The 16,826-nt window shown below is 41.7% G+C and overlaps 1 protein-coding gene across 4 annotated transcripts in view; it reads right to left on the reverse strand.

Annotated features, from left to right (window-relative positions):
* HLCS (holocarboxylase synthetase) overlaps positions 1–16,826 on the reverse strand; it is a 195,055-nt gene that overhangs the window by 126,789 nt on the left and 51,440 nt on the right. For 3 of the 4 annotated variants that reach the window (XM_033856052.2, XM_033856053.2, XM_073804490.1), the window contains exon 6: positions 10,627–10,898. In XM_033856052.2, coding sequence (XP_033711943.1) covers positions 10,627–10,898 — 272 coding nt within the window. Of the gene's footprint in view, positions 1–8,166; positions 9,489–10,626; positions 10,899–16,826 lie in introns of those variants that run through there. The other variant, XM_033856054.2, reaches the window with a different exon arrangement.

Below are 16,826 nucleotides of genomic sequence, written 5' to 3' on the forward strand. Positions count from 1 at the left end.
AACTAACTCAACATTGTAAAGCAACTATACTCCAATAAAAATTAAAGAAATAAAAAATAAAGCATATGCCTATTAAGAAAAATAAAAGATATAACTCTCCCCAGTCAGCTGGGCCTGAGTGTTCGTTCTAAGGACTTTGGCCAGTGGTCTTGACACCCATGCCCTGAGGAACCTAGGCTCCCCAGCCCCATTTGCACAGCAGGGTATTTCATTTGAAAGGGGCTTTATTGCTTTGAAAAGAAAATTAAGCCATGGATCTAGTACAACCCTCCCACTTTACAGAGGCCCAGAGAGGTTCAGTGCTCCACCCAACGTCACAAAGCTGGTGCGTCAAAATGACAGAGATAAAGTTACAGACTAAGTTTCCAGGGTTGTTGACACTGCCACCCTACTGTGTAGTTTCATTTTTAAGTAAATTCTATATACTCATATTATCCAATTTTAAACTGTGAAAACTACATTAGCATCCAGGTGACCTCTGGAAAAAGGTAGGTGCAGACCTCACCATAATTCCTTCCCCTTCTCTTGTCTCCCCTACCCTTCCCACATCTCAAGGAAATACTTCCCTGCCAGGCGATGACTTCATCACTTTCCTTCTCACTAATTTGAATACTCTTGTGGCAGAGCCAAACAAAAAATGAAAATGATGAATGACTCCCTGTGCAGTGCAGAAAAAATGTGGTGTTTGGGATCTCAACGTGATGGAATACCTCTCATGCAGAAACAGAACATGCTTCTACCCAAAACAAAAAAAGCAAAAACAAGGGTATTTCAGAGCTTCAAGTATGTCTGGCCAAATGGTAGGTGTGCAAAAGATTTTAAAGGAGCAGATGAACGCAAATCAACCCTCACCTCGAAAACAGGTAAGTGTTTTATTTGAAAGAAAAACAGAAGGTTTTCTAAGTAAATCACAAAGCAAAGTCAGGGGAGAAATGGTAACAGGGGAGCGGGATGCTGAATAGGGGCAAGAAATAGCTGCTTGATTGTCTAACACATTTACAGGTTTTTACCAAGATACATTTTTTAACCCAGAGCTCAGCCTCCATCTTCTCACCACATGTATACCAGTGAGCAGGCAGGCTTGAATTATCTTGAACACTAAATTCTAATAATACTTAAATTTTTTTCCACATATAAATTAATGTTAATTCATAAACTGAGTTTTGGGGTTTTTTCTGTGTTTAGCAAAGTGTTTAATTTTTAATTGATGTATATCTGAGACATAACACTGTGTAAAATCAAGGTGTACATGTTAATTTGACACATTTATATATTGTAGCGTCACTGCCATTGTAGCAATTATTAGCACCTCTATCACGTTACCTAATTATCATTTCTTTTTAGCGATTGGAATAATTAGGTTCTGGTCTCTTGAAAGTTTAATGATTATAATACAATATTGTTGTCTACATCCACTATACTGTGCGTTAGATCTCTACTCGGTGCAAGTCTGTATCCTTAAGAAACATCCACTCTATAGCCCCCCACCCTCCCGCTCCTGGTAACCACCACTTTACTCTCTGTTCTTATGAGTTTGGCTTTTTTAGAGTCCACATATAAGTGATATCATACAGTACTTGTATTCCTCTGTCTGACTGACCTCACTTAGCATAATGTCCTCAAGGTCTAGCCATATTGTCATCTAACCAAGTTTTTACAATGCTGTTTTCTTGTCGTACATTTCTTGCTGCGTTAGAACCTTGGAACATATTCTCAGTCTTCATTTTTGCTATTTCCAAACAGGTGGCCATCAGCAGTCTCCATATGGGAAAAGCGCCCATCTTAGTCGGTAGGCAAAGGGGAGATTAAACCAGCACTTGCTGACCACCCACCCAGTCCATGTCAGAAGCTGTTCGACAGGCTTTACACTTCCCTATTCCCTTTGACCCCCGCGACATGAGTGGCACCCCTGAATAGGCATCACTACAGTTTATACATTTTAAGATGAGCAGTCATGAAATTCGTCCAGGCCAGTAGCCAAGGCCTGTGCTGCTGTCAGCAGCCCATGCTGGCCCGCCCAGTGTAAGGCATATTTCTAAGAAGCTCACTCTGGGTACCCCAACGTCATTTAAATGGCCCTGTGGCTAAGAAATAACTCCTTTGCACTCTACAACTGCAGCAGAAAACACCCCACCCATCAGAAGACTCAACTCCCTTCTAAACTATAGTTAATAGTCTTGGCTTTCTCCCTAAGATAAATCTAGACTGAGGAAAAGAAACTTGCCTGTCACCATCTTTATTGACTGCCTTTTCTAGCCACAGACCTTGCTTTACCTTGCATTACCTTTTGTGGTCTTTTATTACTGTTTAACTATAACAGAGACATTTAGACTATATCAAATATAAAATCAAGCACTCCTGCAGAGTAATAAATATCAGAGATGTTTAAGGAAATTCAAGAGAATGAAACAATATCAAATCCATGCATTCTGACTGACACAAAGGTTTAGGGCTCTCGAGGAAGATATGGGTAATGCACAAGGCATACCCATGGGACTGATAATTACATTCAAATTGCTGAAGTTTTGGCTCTTTTGAGCTGACACTTGTTACCTATGAAAATGATAAAGTATTAAGATCTAAATAAAGAGAAAGTTTGGTTAAAAAAAAAAGAGAACTGGCTGCACATATTTTAAGGGAAACACAGAGACAGTCAACTATGTTTTCTCATCTTTCAAGAAAAGCTGGACTCAAACAAAACATTTTTCCCAAAACAATAACCAGTGATGAGCCATTGTGCTTCTAGTATGGTGAGAAAAAATTGTCAAAATCTTCAACAAAAGCTCAACCCCAAGAAAACGCACATCACGCTCTTGAGCCAAGCTGACACTGATCTGTTTCACGGGTGCTCACAGCACCGCCACTGCAAGAATGCATTGGTCAAAAAAGGTCAAAAAGAAAAAAAGAATCGTATCTAAAGCTTAAATAATAAAGAGAGATCAATAAATATGAGCTATGCTCTAAGAGCTTTGCAGATGTATTTCAGTACAGCCTCACCCTATCCTGGAGTGGAATGCAGGCTTCTGGAGGGAAGGTCCCACATCTACTGTATCCCCACTGGGTGCCAGGGCCTAGTGCAGAGTCCTGCACATAGCTGGTGCTGAAGAGAAATTAGCAGAGTGACTGAACTTGGAAAGAAAAGAAAACTAAAAAGCTGAGACCATTACCAGCTACTTCATACAGATAAGGAAATGGAAGCTTGAAAGGTTACTGATTTGCCCAAGGTTATTCATGCAGTAAAAGGTGGAACTGGGATTCCAACCCAGGGCAGCAATACTCCATCCTAAGCTCTAAGCCCCTAGGTCAAACCAAGATTCTTCATCCTCAGTCATGTGAAATGAGTGAATGTGGGGAACTACGCAGTTTCTACAAATACCTCCCACAATGGATACCCTACCACAGGATCTATTTTTTACCTAAAAGTCTGGTATACCCTTGAAAGATTAAGACACTCACCCACCACTGAGAACATGCAAAAGACTGTGCTGGGAGTTTGGAGAATGGTTCCAGGGGAAGGGCTTCCACTGTGTTCCGGACCACAGGAGAACCAGAACGCTGGCTGGGTGGCTTCTCCAAGTGCCCCGAAGGGTTTCATCACTCGCACGGCATCAGCTTGATGGTCACATTCAGTCTCACTCTTCCGTACCGTAAAACCTGCGACCTTTCAGGTTGTTAAACGTTGTTCAACATTGAGAGAAAGACAGAAAGAAGGTCCCATTCTAATGAAGATGCTATCTTAATAGAACACACTGTTAACCATCACAAAACGGCAAGCATCATAATGTTTGCCTTACTTAAAAAAAATTAGTTACAAAAATGTAAAAATAAACATCCTAGAACACTAAAAAGTAATATGGAGACATTTCAGGAAAATAATAGGCCATTTTATAATTCAATTCCAGGAGCTTGGCATGTGAAAGGTTAACTTATTCAGGTGTTGAATTGAGACCAAAAAGAAGCATTTGATAGAGAACTGGCCAGCATAACTCTTTAGTCATGACCACTAGAGTCAAAGGCTGGAGTTATATTCTAAACCTTAATTTAGAAGTAAACATTAAAATGAAGGTTTCTTTAAAATTCTCCAATAATTTTCACTTTAAAAGTACCAAATTGGCCTATAAAAAGCTCACACTAATTATTCCAAAGCAATCAACTTCTTAAAACCCCTTTATTTCACAATTAGGCTAACATCCCATTAATTTGGGACACTTACCAATGTATTTATTCTTTGCTCATTACCTATGTGCACATTAAGAGTGCACCAATAACACAATACAGGCATTAATATGTAAAACATCAACAAAAGCCATCTGGAAAGCTAATGAATAATCAAGGGATTTCAAATTAAACTACAGAATTTTCCCTTAGAATCTCTAGGACAACACTGTCAAGTTCAATCTACTCACTCCGCCTCCAGAATCAATTTTTCAAACCTTATGACAGGTCTAATCGCTTCCACCTGTGTCTCCAGCTTGACTCTTGACTGGCATGCTACCAGCCAGGGTGGAAATGTAGACAAAGACCCCTATTAGGATCCGGCTGTTTCTCTACTGTGAGGTCACTCAGCCATTAAATTAGTTCCAGTCCAATTTCTGTCCTCTCAGGCCTCAACTTCTGGGGAGGAGGGTGCGCAGTAGAGCGAGTTAGGGGAGCAGAATCAGAAGGGAAGAAAGGCAGAAAGAGATGTTTGGGACTGACTAGACACGTATGCATAGAGGTGAAAACCTGGGACTGGCTCCAAATTGTGAAACAAAAATACCGTCTTTCTTAAATGATGCTGGCTATTCTCCCCAGTGCAATTTCCCCCTAATATATTTTTAATGACTTTATGGAATTGGTTTCCATTTCTTTCCCTTTGCTTGTAGAAAGTCAACTGTTTCCAAAGCAAGTTTTCCTCAACTAACATGAAGCTAGTTCACAAAACCATTTCAGCCCTCTAAAGGCACTGGAGGCTACTGAGAGCCAGAAAGGCTTGGCGGGATATAGGATTCTGACTCCAGGATCATTTGATCAAAGGGCCTGGGGTGTGTCTAGCGCCCAGGTCTCACAGTTAAGAAAAGCAAGGCCCAGGAGGGTGAGACTGTCAAGGTTACATAGATAGTTGGTGATAAAGTCTTAAGTTCCAGCATTTCCCTACCAGACTGTGAGCTTTAGGCATTAGGGACAATGCCTGACACAGTAACTCTCCCAAAACTTCACTGATCAGTCTACTTCTCTCCCAGCATCGTGTTATCTGCTGCGCCTACTTCCCTCTTTCTGCCCGAACTACCAGGCTCAGACCAAGGGTGCAGAGATCTGTATGAACTCACTGTGCACTGGGATCTGCATCTTCCAACGCACTGTGAGGCAAGGACAGTACACTCCCCATCATTCTCTCTCCAGTGCCTAACACAGTGCCTGGCGTACGGCAGGCACTCCGTAAATGCTTATTCCATGTATGATGAAGGCAAACTTAAGCCTGAAAAATCAAAGGACTTAAAACAATGGTTAGAAGATAAACTTCCGTAATAAAGGAATCTAAGTTACTCTTTACAAATAAAAAGTAGCCCATCCGTGGCCAGTTTAGTCGGGATGTACAAGTATGCAAAGGGAATCAGTATAAACAAGTTTGTGTTCATCTGGCTCACCACACACTGTGGCTTCACACATAAGTCGTTTCCATACCCAACAGAGGCTTGGTGCAAGTCGTCAAAAAAGATACTATCAGGCTTCCCTGGTGGCGCAGTGGTTGAGAGTCCGCCTGCCAATGCAGGGGACGTGGGTTCGTGCCCCGGTCTGGGAAGACCCCACATGCCGCGGAGCGGCTGGGCCCGTGAGCCATGGCCGCTGAGCCTGCGCATCCGGAGCCTGTGCTCCGCAACGGGAGAGGCCACAACAGTGAGAGGCCCGTATACCGAGAAAAAAAAAAGATACTATCAGTCAAATAAAAGACGATTCCACAACTGTCACAATGACTCAGTTACCCTAAACCCAGTGCTCCAAGGTCTAGCTTTCCCCCTTCCCGCCTTCCCCACAGATGAGGGCCAATCATCACTCATCAGGAGATTGAACAAGATGTGCAGCACTCCTGACCAAACCAGGGCAGAGGGGGCACCTGGAGGTGCTTGTCCAGGAGTGACGAGGGATGAGCAGTGGCCCATCCACACCCCCTTGTCTGGAAGGCCCCACCAACAACAGCTCACAGTTTCAAATGGCTTCCTGGGTCTGTAGCTATAGGACTGACCATGGAACACAGTAAAGTTCACTGGTCCAGACAGTGTACTAAACCCATACCCCTGGGTCTCTACCAACCAGCTGAGCTAACTGGTCAGAGGGAAACCTACCAGGAAATAACACAGGAGGAAAAAAAAGAAAGACCGCCTAAGTCAATCAAAACCAGCATTTCTTCCAAAAGGTGTTACCCTGACAACAGAGTAGAAAATGCATTTCATGGTCAGAAATATGTGTCAGAAAAAAGGACTGGGATGCGGGATACAGGGTAAAATTACCTCTTCCAACCAGACTCGGTTGGGTGGCACAGCCAAGTCAGACTAGCGAGGAAACATCACTCATTCACATGGTTTTCGCGCTTTATTTTTGGAGGGGGAGTCCACAGTACCTTGACGTAATCGGCAAGCAACTCCCGTACTTCCCTCCGCCACTCCTCCCCACCAGAGCTCTTTCCCCTCCACAGAACCACTAACATAGCTTTAAAATTCACAGGGTGGGGCAGGAGGTGATGGTAGTGGTGGTTCATGGCTTCAAGACCAGTGCGCTCCCTTATCCAGAGGTCAAATGAAAGCTTTCAGTGCCTCCTCAGTGCCACAGGAGTTTAAGCTGGGTTTGTGGTCAAAGAAGAAAATATATCCTCCAATAATCTGTTAAAAGAAAAATTTCCAAATCCTCCTGGATTTATAATAACACAAGAAAAATACCTGTAATGGCACTGAACAAGCAGTGAAATAAAGCCAGAGTTACCTGTCAAATAATTATTTCCACCTATGATTTTAAATTTTGCAAGCATTGGGGCCATCATAATGTATATGCTACCTAAAGGCCTCCTGCTATTTTTTTAGGAGTCCAACACACAGAAAGTACATGCTTGTTTCAAAGACTTCTAAGCGTCCTCTACTACCTACCTCCCCTCCTCCTTGGTAACAGAACCCTAATATCCAGTGGATTCATGGGTGCCAAGTATAAAGACCACAGTTATTTCTTAGCCTTCTTTGTAGGTTAATATGGTCATGTGACTAGGTTCTAGCCCTGGGATATAAACAAAAATATCATGAGCAACTTCTGAAAGAGTCCATAAAGAATGGGGGTGGGTTTCCCTGGTGGCAAAGTGGTTAAGAATCTGCCTGTCAATGCAGGGGACACGGGTTCGAGCCCTGGTCCGGGAAGATCCCACATGCGGCGGAGCAACTAAGCCCGTGGGCCACAACTACTGAGCCTGTGCTCTAGAGCCCACGAGCCACAACTACTGAGCCTGCGTGCCACAACTACTGAAGCCCGTGCCTAGAGCCCGTGCTCCACAACAAGAGAAGCCACTGCAGTGAGAAGCCAGCGCTCCACAACGAAGAGTAGCCTGCGCTGGCCACAACCAGAGAAAGCCCATGTGCAGCAACGAAGACCCAATGTGGCCAAAAATAAATTAAAAATAAATAAATTTTTAAAAAATATTAAAAAAAAAAGAATGGGGGCACATGCTACTATCCCCTCTCCTTCTGCTTACCGGCTACAATGAGAGGGAATATAAATGAGTGGGTCGCCTCTTGGACCACTTGCTGAGAGTGACAGAGCAACTCAACTGGGTCCTGGACACTGTGAGCCACACTCAGCCCTAGGCTGTCCATCTCAGTCCATCTCATATACAGTAAAAAACTTCGATCCTATTTAAGCCACTTTAATTGGGGGGATCACTGTCTCACACAGCTGAACCTAACCCCAACTGACCTAGAAATTGGTACCTGAATGGGATGTGCTAGGGCTTAGATCTTGTGCTCATCACAAGAAACAGGCCTAACAATGCAGAGGGGGTCTGGGCGGGGGCAGCTGGCAAGGACATGGGTCTCACAGTTTCACCGCTAATCAACACTGTCATGCAGCAGCAAAGCATTCAATCGAGGCCTGGCCTTCGGTAGCTTGGGAGGTAGAGCACACGTCTGTTAGAAGCTGTATCATTATAGGGAAAAGCTCTGAAAACAAAATGTCAGTGTTTGTCAGAAACAGGAACAATTCCATATACAATAAATTCTGTTACCTAGCATTCTACACACTGGTGTGATGTATGAAATTAGTCGATACATAAAAAGTACATAAAAGCAGTGTATGGAAGATAAAAGCTTTCAATACCTATTAGCTACTATTATTGTTGTTATAACCACAACAATATACTGTTTCCATAAGAGTAGCTCATTTATAGGATCAAATATAATGTTAGCTGTAGAAATGTCTTCACTCTTCCTCTTAGAAAATAATAATCAATATGTTTCATTTACCTATCTCATGACCCCTTTGTGGATAATTCTGGGAGCTTTTTGACACCAAGGTGACCTCTTCAAGTTCCTTGTAAAAAAGGCTACAGCCGCCCAGGAACCTCTCACCAGCCTCGCTGACTCAGTAGGCTGCAGTGAGTACCTGTCTCTTAGTGTTAGGAAGGAACCCACGTGTGCAGTGGAAGAGGACATCTATGATAAGTCATGGTGAAAGACGACTGCTTATTCAACATCTGCTCTGTGCGAAGCAGAGCTTCATCAGTAATCATCAAAGCCATTTTACCATCCACACTCTGGAGACTAGACAAGAAAAGAAACAAAGATTCCTAAATGCTCTTTGGAAAAGCTGAAATGTTTCTCTTTTGTAAAAATAACAAGCTTTAACCCTACAGAAGTTTCCCAACTCCACTATTGTCGAGCTCAAGCACACTTTTACAGACCCAAGTTGCTTAAGGTGGAATTTTCATTTTTCAAAAAAAGTTCAATATCAAAACTGAACTTACAGATATTCAAGCGTAATAAAACTTATTTACACGGCATTTCTTTTCCATCCTACAACACAGCCTCACCGGGGTATAAGGAAACCCAACCATATGATTACACAGGAGCCTCGGTCTACCCACACTAGCAAGGCACTCACAGCCCTCTTGGTAATACACTGCCCAAACTCAACAGCAATAATCTCAAAGTTTCAAGATTTCCCCAACACAAAATATTCTTCACTGTTGTCCACAAAAACAGCCAAAATGGTCTGGAAGTGCCAACGTTTTTCCGTCTGAATTTCACCTCCCAAAACCTTTTGTTAAATATTGTGTCTCATTTTTTATTTGGAAAATATGATTATAATGGGTCACCTTTTCGATATAATACAGTTCACTGCAGTAACAAAAGATTATCACAGAATTTGTACAAGCAAGTAATAACTGCTCCATACAAATACAGGTGTTTTCTTCTCTACAGGGATTCAAGGGATTGGCAGGGGGAGGAGAGTAGAGGCAGGAGAGGATGAGAACACTGAAAAAAAAAAAAAAAAGTACCTATGACAACACGAAACAACTCGGGCAACAAGAACTGTTCATTACCATTGCTCACATTCCCCTTCTTACTTCACCTCCTCACTCTGCTAATTCCCCCATAATATTAATGCTTTTCCTACATCCTATACATACACTAAAATTGCCATTTCCATGACTGTGAGTATGACAGTCATGAAATTCTAAAATGATCTCATCAGTTTATATCAACATACTAGCAAATCCAGAAATTATTGTTAAGAAGAAAAGCCAAAATACTTCCACACGTTCCATATGTTGAACTACGTATCTGTCTAATTGTGCAGTCCCGCAGGTGAAAGTGTCTAGAAACTAAATGCGGGGCTGAGGGGTGGAGTCTTACATTCCTTAAATATTAGTCCCATGTTGAAGGAAGATGCTTTTCTTAGTCACTCCCTCTATAACCCTCCTTTTTAAACTATCTATCTCAACATAAGAGTATTACCTAATACTGACTAATTTGGAGTTTAAAAATTCCTTTCATCTGTTTTCCATTTTTAAACCTTTAATCAAAGTCCATGAAACAGAAGGAATAAAAAGGAAAAGTTGCAATAAGAGTAAATCTTGAACATCCAAATGGGATTACAGAGTGCTTTAAAAATGCATTGGATAGGAACATACCAAAACAGGTTTTCAAAGTACAAAGCTCTAATTTATTTAATTTAACACAGCTTACATGTCATTCAAATTTGCTATCCTAATGCTCCTGCAAAACATCTTAAACTGGTTATAACATCTTAACACTGATTATAACAACACAAATGTAAAGCGGTAACATGAACACCCGTGCCACCTGCTAAACATCTTTTTTCCTAATGTTCTTTTTTCCAAAGACATTCTGAAAGGCCAGATTAAAGGAAGAGAGTCACAAGGCACAAAAATCCCCCATTCTTTAAAACACAAATCTTTGACCAAAGAACTTTAATTACTTTTCCTACATTTTAACTCCTCTAGGACAGGGTACTCCCATCTTGCTAGCGCTTTATTAAGAGTTATCGTTCTAAATCTCTATCCCTCTCACCCAGCACTGGTTAGAGAGAACGATCAACATAACTGGATTCCTCCAAGCAGGTAGAGAAGCCAGCCTGGCCAGAACTTACCCGTCCAGAAGACTCATTGTGGTGGTTGTCACTTCAGCAAACAGAATTACTTTTCCAAGTTTCTTTGTCTGCAAATTTTGCTGGTAGATCTCAAAGTTAAAATTTTCTGATGAGAAGGTCTCTATGTCAGTCACCACAGGTATAGCAGATGGGGTGACTTCTATTTCAGACGTGTAGGATGAAACGAATTTAAGGGAGAGCTTGCTAGATTTTATTACTCCTTCAGCATCCACATGTTTCCCCAGCCACTGCATAAGAGGATCCCGGATTTCCTGTGTCATAAAGAAAGAAATGGAAAGGTCATAATTTGGCATTATGTTAGATGATGGTAGCTTTTCCTTAAAATGCCATTTTGGTAATATAAGAACGTCCTAATTCATGACCAATAAAAGCTAGATTAACATAGTCTGAACATATAAACTATTATACAATAGACAATAAGTAACTAAATATACCTATATTATAAAAATAAACTATTCAGAAACCAAGATCCAGGGAAATAAGTACATTTCTATCCTACACTAACTATATCCTAAATTCTCAAAAGTCCTCTCCAGTTCTAGAGTTCATTAGTGATGCTCTAGTCCTCTATGAATTTTACAGAAAATTTATAACTTTATATTTCCACCCTCAAGGAAATTCATTATCTCATCTGGGGAAATAAAAACCTAGGTGAAAAGTCACAGAAGACAAAGTACTAAGATACTAGAGAATTCGCTCTCAGCCTCTGCAGGACCTCCACCTCCTCTCATAGACAAGTTGACCATCCCCAGCCACTGACGGGTTACCAACAGTGAAAGTAACGGGGTACCCAAAGAGGCTTTTCTCTTTGCCTCCCCAAGCAGGGGAGGGCAGAACTACAGGAGAGATTACCTAACCTAGTACAGAGCTCTCTACCCACCCTCCCAAGAGGCTGCAACTTCCTCTTGGACCCTGAAAGCCCCAGGGGCCTCCTCCTGGGGTGGAGCATCAGGGGGTTGGGGGGAGTCAGCATCCTGAGAGGCCAGCGCAAAACATACTAAAATCTGTCAGTCACAGTAAATGCTGATCTGGACTCCTGGGCCACCTTCATGCAAATGCCAGGCACTTCCAAAGAGGGGATGAGTCCTTCTGTTAATATCAGGGGTCTGTCCCAAAGTTCCACGTGCCTAAGAGAAGCAGCTTCAAAGATGAAATGTCATTTAGCTAAATTCTATTAATGAAGCTTTAAAACTCACTTCCAATTTGCAGAAAATACAGAGGTTAGAGGAACAAGTTAAATGGCTTCAAAGGAAGTGATCAGAAGAAACCCAGAGGGTGAGACATATTACAGCACAAGAATCTTCAAGTGTGTGTGTGTGTGCACGTACACACACGCACGTGCTGGCGCAGAGTGTCCAGGCAGTCCTGGGAGTCCACTTCTGCAGGCAGCAAGAAGGCAGAAGAGGATGACAGGGCAGTAAAAAGAGGACTGAGAAGGAACCAACAGCCTGTCTGGGGAGGGAGAGAAACTGCAGACCCCGAGGACAAAACACTGCCAAAGAATTTCCTCTAAAGGAAAAAGAAGAATGGGACAGTGGCTACAGGGAGGAATGAAGTCAAAACAGGTTTTGTTTGGTTATTAAACGAGAGAAATAACAGCATGATTTTTTTTTAATGACAATGTGAGTGGTCCTATGGAGAAAAGAAAACAGGTAAACAGGTTTTCCTTGAAAGCAGAGCCCTTTATCCATTGGGATGGACAGGATTCACATCACCTCTGGGGACACCAGCCCAGCTTCCCCACTGGATCGCAGCCCTCCTCACCCCTTGCTGGCTACACAGCCAGCCCTGGGAACTGATCTACACTGCCACCACCCTGCTCCAAAGCCACCCACAGTTGGGAGTCCTGGCGCTGGGTGCTGGTGATATCATCTTCTGATTCCTTCTATCTTCTCTATAAATAGGAAGAAAGAGGCTCAGCCAAGAGTGAAAAGGAGGAAGGAGGTGCTGGAGGTTTAAGAAAGGAGAGTGAGAAAATGCAGGAAGCAGGGAAAATCGTATGCGCAACCAGAAGCATTCAAGGTTCATCTAAGGTTAGTGCTTCTGAATTCAGAGTGAGCAGTCGGCATGATTTTCTTCTTTTCTGCAGCCACACACAGCTACATGCTATATGAGACAGGCACAGGGGTGATCCTGCTTGAACGAGCACCAGATAAGTCATTGGAGAGGTCAAGCTGAAGTGAGCCACCAGGAGTTACAGCACTAACTTTCCATCCTTGCACAAAGAACAAAGAAAAACTTTTAAATGGAATATTCCCTGTTCACCATTAATTCTCTAATATACACTCTACTGGAGTAAGAATAAAAATGAACAAATTATAAAAGTAACCCCCAATTATGTGCTGAATGTTTGTATCCCAAAAATTCATATGTTGAAATTCTAATTAATCCCCAAGATGATGGTATTTTGAGGTGGGGCCTTTGGGTATGATTAAGTCATGAGGGTGGAACCCTCATGAATGGGATAGTACCTTTAAAAAACCAATCCCAGGGGGCTTCCCTGGTGGCGCAGTGGTTGAGAGTCCGCCTGCCGATGCAGGGGACACGGGTTCCTGCCCCGGTCCGGGAGGATCCCACATGCCGCGGAGCGGCTGGGCCCGTGAGCCACGGCCGCTGAGCCTGAGCGTCCGGAGCCTGTGCTCCGCAACAGGAGAGGCCATAACAGTGAGAAGCCCGCGTACCGCAAAAAAAATAAATAAATAAATATAAAATAAAATAAAAACCAATCCCAGGACTTCCCTGGTGGCGCAGTGGTTAAGAATCCGCCTGCCAATGCAGGGGACACACGTTCAAGCCCTGGCCCAGGAAGATCCCACATACCGCGGAACAACTAAACCCGTGCGCCACAACTACTGGGCCTGCGCTCTGGAGCCCGCGAGCCACAACTACTGAAGCCCGTGCACCTAGAGCCCGTGCTCCACAACAAGAGAAGCCACTGCAATGAGAAGCCCACACGCCGCAACGAAGAGTATCCCCCGCTCACCGAAACTAGAGAAAGCCCGCATGCAGCAACGAAGACCCAATGCAGCCATAAAAAATAAATAAATTTATTTTTTTGAAAAAAGGCAATCCCAGAGAGATCCTTCACCCTCTCCACCAAGTGAGGACATAGCAAAAAGATGTTTGCCTGCAACCTGGGAGAGGGCCCTCACCAGAACAACCATGCTGGCACACTGATCTCAGACCTCCAGCCACCAAAAGTATGAAAAATAAGTGTCTGTTGTTTATAAGCTGCCCAGTCTACGCTATCCTGTTTTAGCAGCCTGTATTGACTAAGACACCCCCAAACCTCAAACCTGGCCATTAGTTATAACCAACTCTGCTCCTTAAACTTTAGTCAATGCCCTTAAAGTATAAAGCGAACAAATCCAAATTTCCTTCATCATATTCCCCAGAACAGCTGGATTTCACAAGGGCACTGCACAGGCTAAAGATACATCAGTGAATAGGTTAAATCATAAAAAAAGAGAGGGAAATAATCTGAACAATAAACACTTCTTAACTAACTTCAGTTTTCATTAACTCATTAACTGTTTCATTAAGAGTTTTCATTAACTCATTAACTGTTTCATTAACATTAAAGCAAGAGTTAAACAGTTATTCAGCAGGCGTAGGCAATGTGAATCCCCCATTCAAAGTCTGTAAAAATCAAGATAAAACCAAAAAGAAACAGCTAGCACCAGGTAGACCTTTCAGACAGGAATAAAGCAGGGAATTTCCTATGGAGCAAATTATCCAACTGGCCATCTATATATCATTCATCTAATAAATTGTTTGTTTTTGAAAGCAACACTTAGAGATGCACAAATATGCAAAATAAATTAAAATTGATGTAAGCAAGGTATATGAGGGGTTTTTTTTAATACTTCTTTCATATAATCTTTCAGGACTTAATCAGAGCCAAGTAAGTTATTCAGAAAAAAGAGAATCTAAAAAGATATAAAACAAGGCATGGAACTTATTAAGAAATATAACTGTATACCACCTATAATTCTCCTAAATAGTCAAATGCAACTGTAAGCAGTCAAGTAAAACCGAGTACACATGGGTCGCCCATCCCCATTATCCCTAGACAGGAGAATAAAACTCTGGTCACAGGAAGTATCAAAATTACGACCTGTTTGATGCAAATCTGCCTGGTATGTCCTCTCAAATGGACTTAAGTTACAATGATGACTTCAGAGCTACAGAATTAGCTGCTATCATAAAAGTAAAAGGAATTAATTCATGATTCTTGGTTTAACTCTACCAATGACCACTAAGGCGGTGTAGAAATGCTATTGAAGAAAAAAGTTTGGAGCATATATATCAAGGTAAATGGGTTGGCATAAGTAGTATTACCAACCCCCTACTCCCAAGTCTACCTAACTCTATAAACACAACTATCGGAGCATGCAAAAATGTCACTGCTTTAGGGAAGATTTCTCTGACCCACAGCCTGTCCCAGTCTAAGTTAGGGCTCTCTTTCATAAACTTAGTGACTTTATAGCACTTTTCAAATTGTAATTCCATAGTTTGTATAATCATTTACTCAATGTCCCACTGTCTTGCTAGAATGTAAGCTCCATAAAGACAGCAAATGCATGTTTCTGTCTGGCTCACACTGTATCCATGGCACCTGGTACCAAGTCTGGCAAACGCTGCATGCTTAATAAGCATTCATCATATAAATGCATATTAAATTCCTTACCAAACACATCCCACAAGTAAGAAACATAAATAGGTATATCAAGAGGGAAAACCCAGAAAAGGCAATGCTAAGCGATGGCCTTGAAATGGATACACAGCATCAAAAAGAAATATGAAATCATTGAAGTCAAATCAGTCCTGTTGAAAATAAAACAACTGCTATCAAATTCCACTCCAATGAAATTCATTAAAACCTTCTAATTAATGTTATTTTTTTAACATTTGAACTTCAAGAATTTAGTATTTACCTTTCTCTAAGATTTCAGGCTAATTAAATACAATTTAGGTGGAACCAAAAACAACATTTTATAGTCACATAAATGTTGGCCCCTTTGAACCAGCCACAGCACTAGGGAAACACTAGCTATTCTCAAGGAAAGTGAATGTGCCTTTGTTTCCTATTGGGACATGTTGCACACAACATGAAAACTCCAAGGAATCCACCAAAAAAGTACTAGAACTAGTACTTTTAGCAAGGTTGCAAAATACAAGGTCAATATACAAAAACTGGGTTTATTTCTAGCCATGAATATCCGGAGTCTGAATTTTTTTAAATACCATTTTCAATGGCATCAATAGATCTGAAACATTTAGGAATAAATTAAAGAAAGTATGTGCCAGAACTGTACACTGAAAACTACAAACACTACTGAATTTAAAATTAAAGAAGTCCTAAATAACTGAAGAGATATACCATGTTCATGGATCAGAACACTCAATATTATTGACGTCAATTCTTCTCCAAATTGATCTATGGAATCGATGCAATTCCAATCAAAATCCTAGCAAGCTCCTTCTAAAACTTACATAGATATAGAATAGGCCTAGAATGACCAAAACAATTTGGGGAAGAAAAAAGTTGGAAGATTTACCTATCTGACTTCAAGATTTATTATAAAGCTGCAGGGATCAAGACAGTATGGTATTTCCTTACAGACAGACATATATTTCTAAAAACAGAACAGAGTCCAGAAATAGTGCCACACATATATGTTCAATTGATTTTCAACAAGGTAATTCACCTGAAAAAAATCATCTTTTCAATACATGGTGCTGAAACAATGGGACACACATATGCAAAAAACCAAAAAAAACCCCAAAACACCTTGACCCTTACATGTATACCAAAAGTAACTTGAAATGAATCACAGACCTAAATGTAAAAATATAAAACTTCTAAAATAAAATACAGGAGAAAAACTTTTTGATCTTAGGATAGGTAAATCTTTTCTCAGATACAACAAAAGAAGCGTGAACCATGAAATTAAAAAAAAATGATAGGGCTTCCCTGGTGGCGCAGTGGTTAAGAATCTGCCTGCCAATGCAGGGGACACGGGTTCGAGCCCTGGTCTGGGAAGATCCCACATGCCACGGAGCAACTGGGCCCGTGAGCCACAACTACTGAGCCTGCGCGTTTGGAGCCTGTGCTCTGCAACAAGACGCCGCGACAGTGAGAGGCCTGTGCACCACGATGAAGAGTGGCCCCCGCT

Source organism: Tursiops truncatus, chromosome 4 (assembly GCF_011762595.2).
Source record: "Tursiops truncatus isolate mTurTru1 chromosome 4, mTurTru1.mat.Y, whole genome shotgun sequence".
NCBI classification, from domain to species: domain Eukaryota; kingdom Metazoa; phylum Chordata; class Mammalia; order Artiodactyla; family Delphinidae; genus Tursiops; species Tursiops truncatus.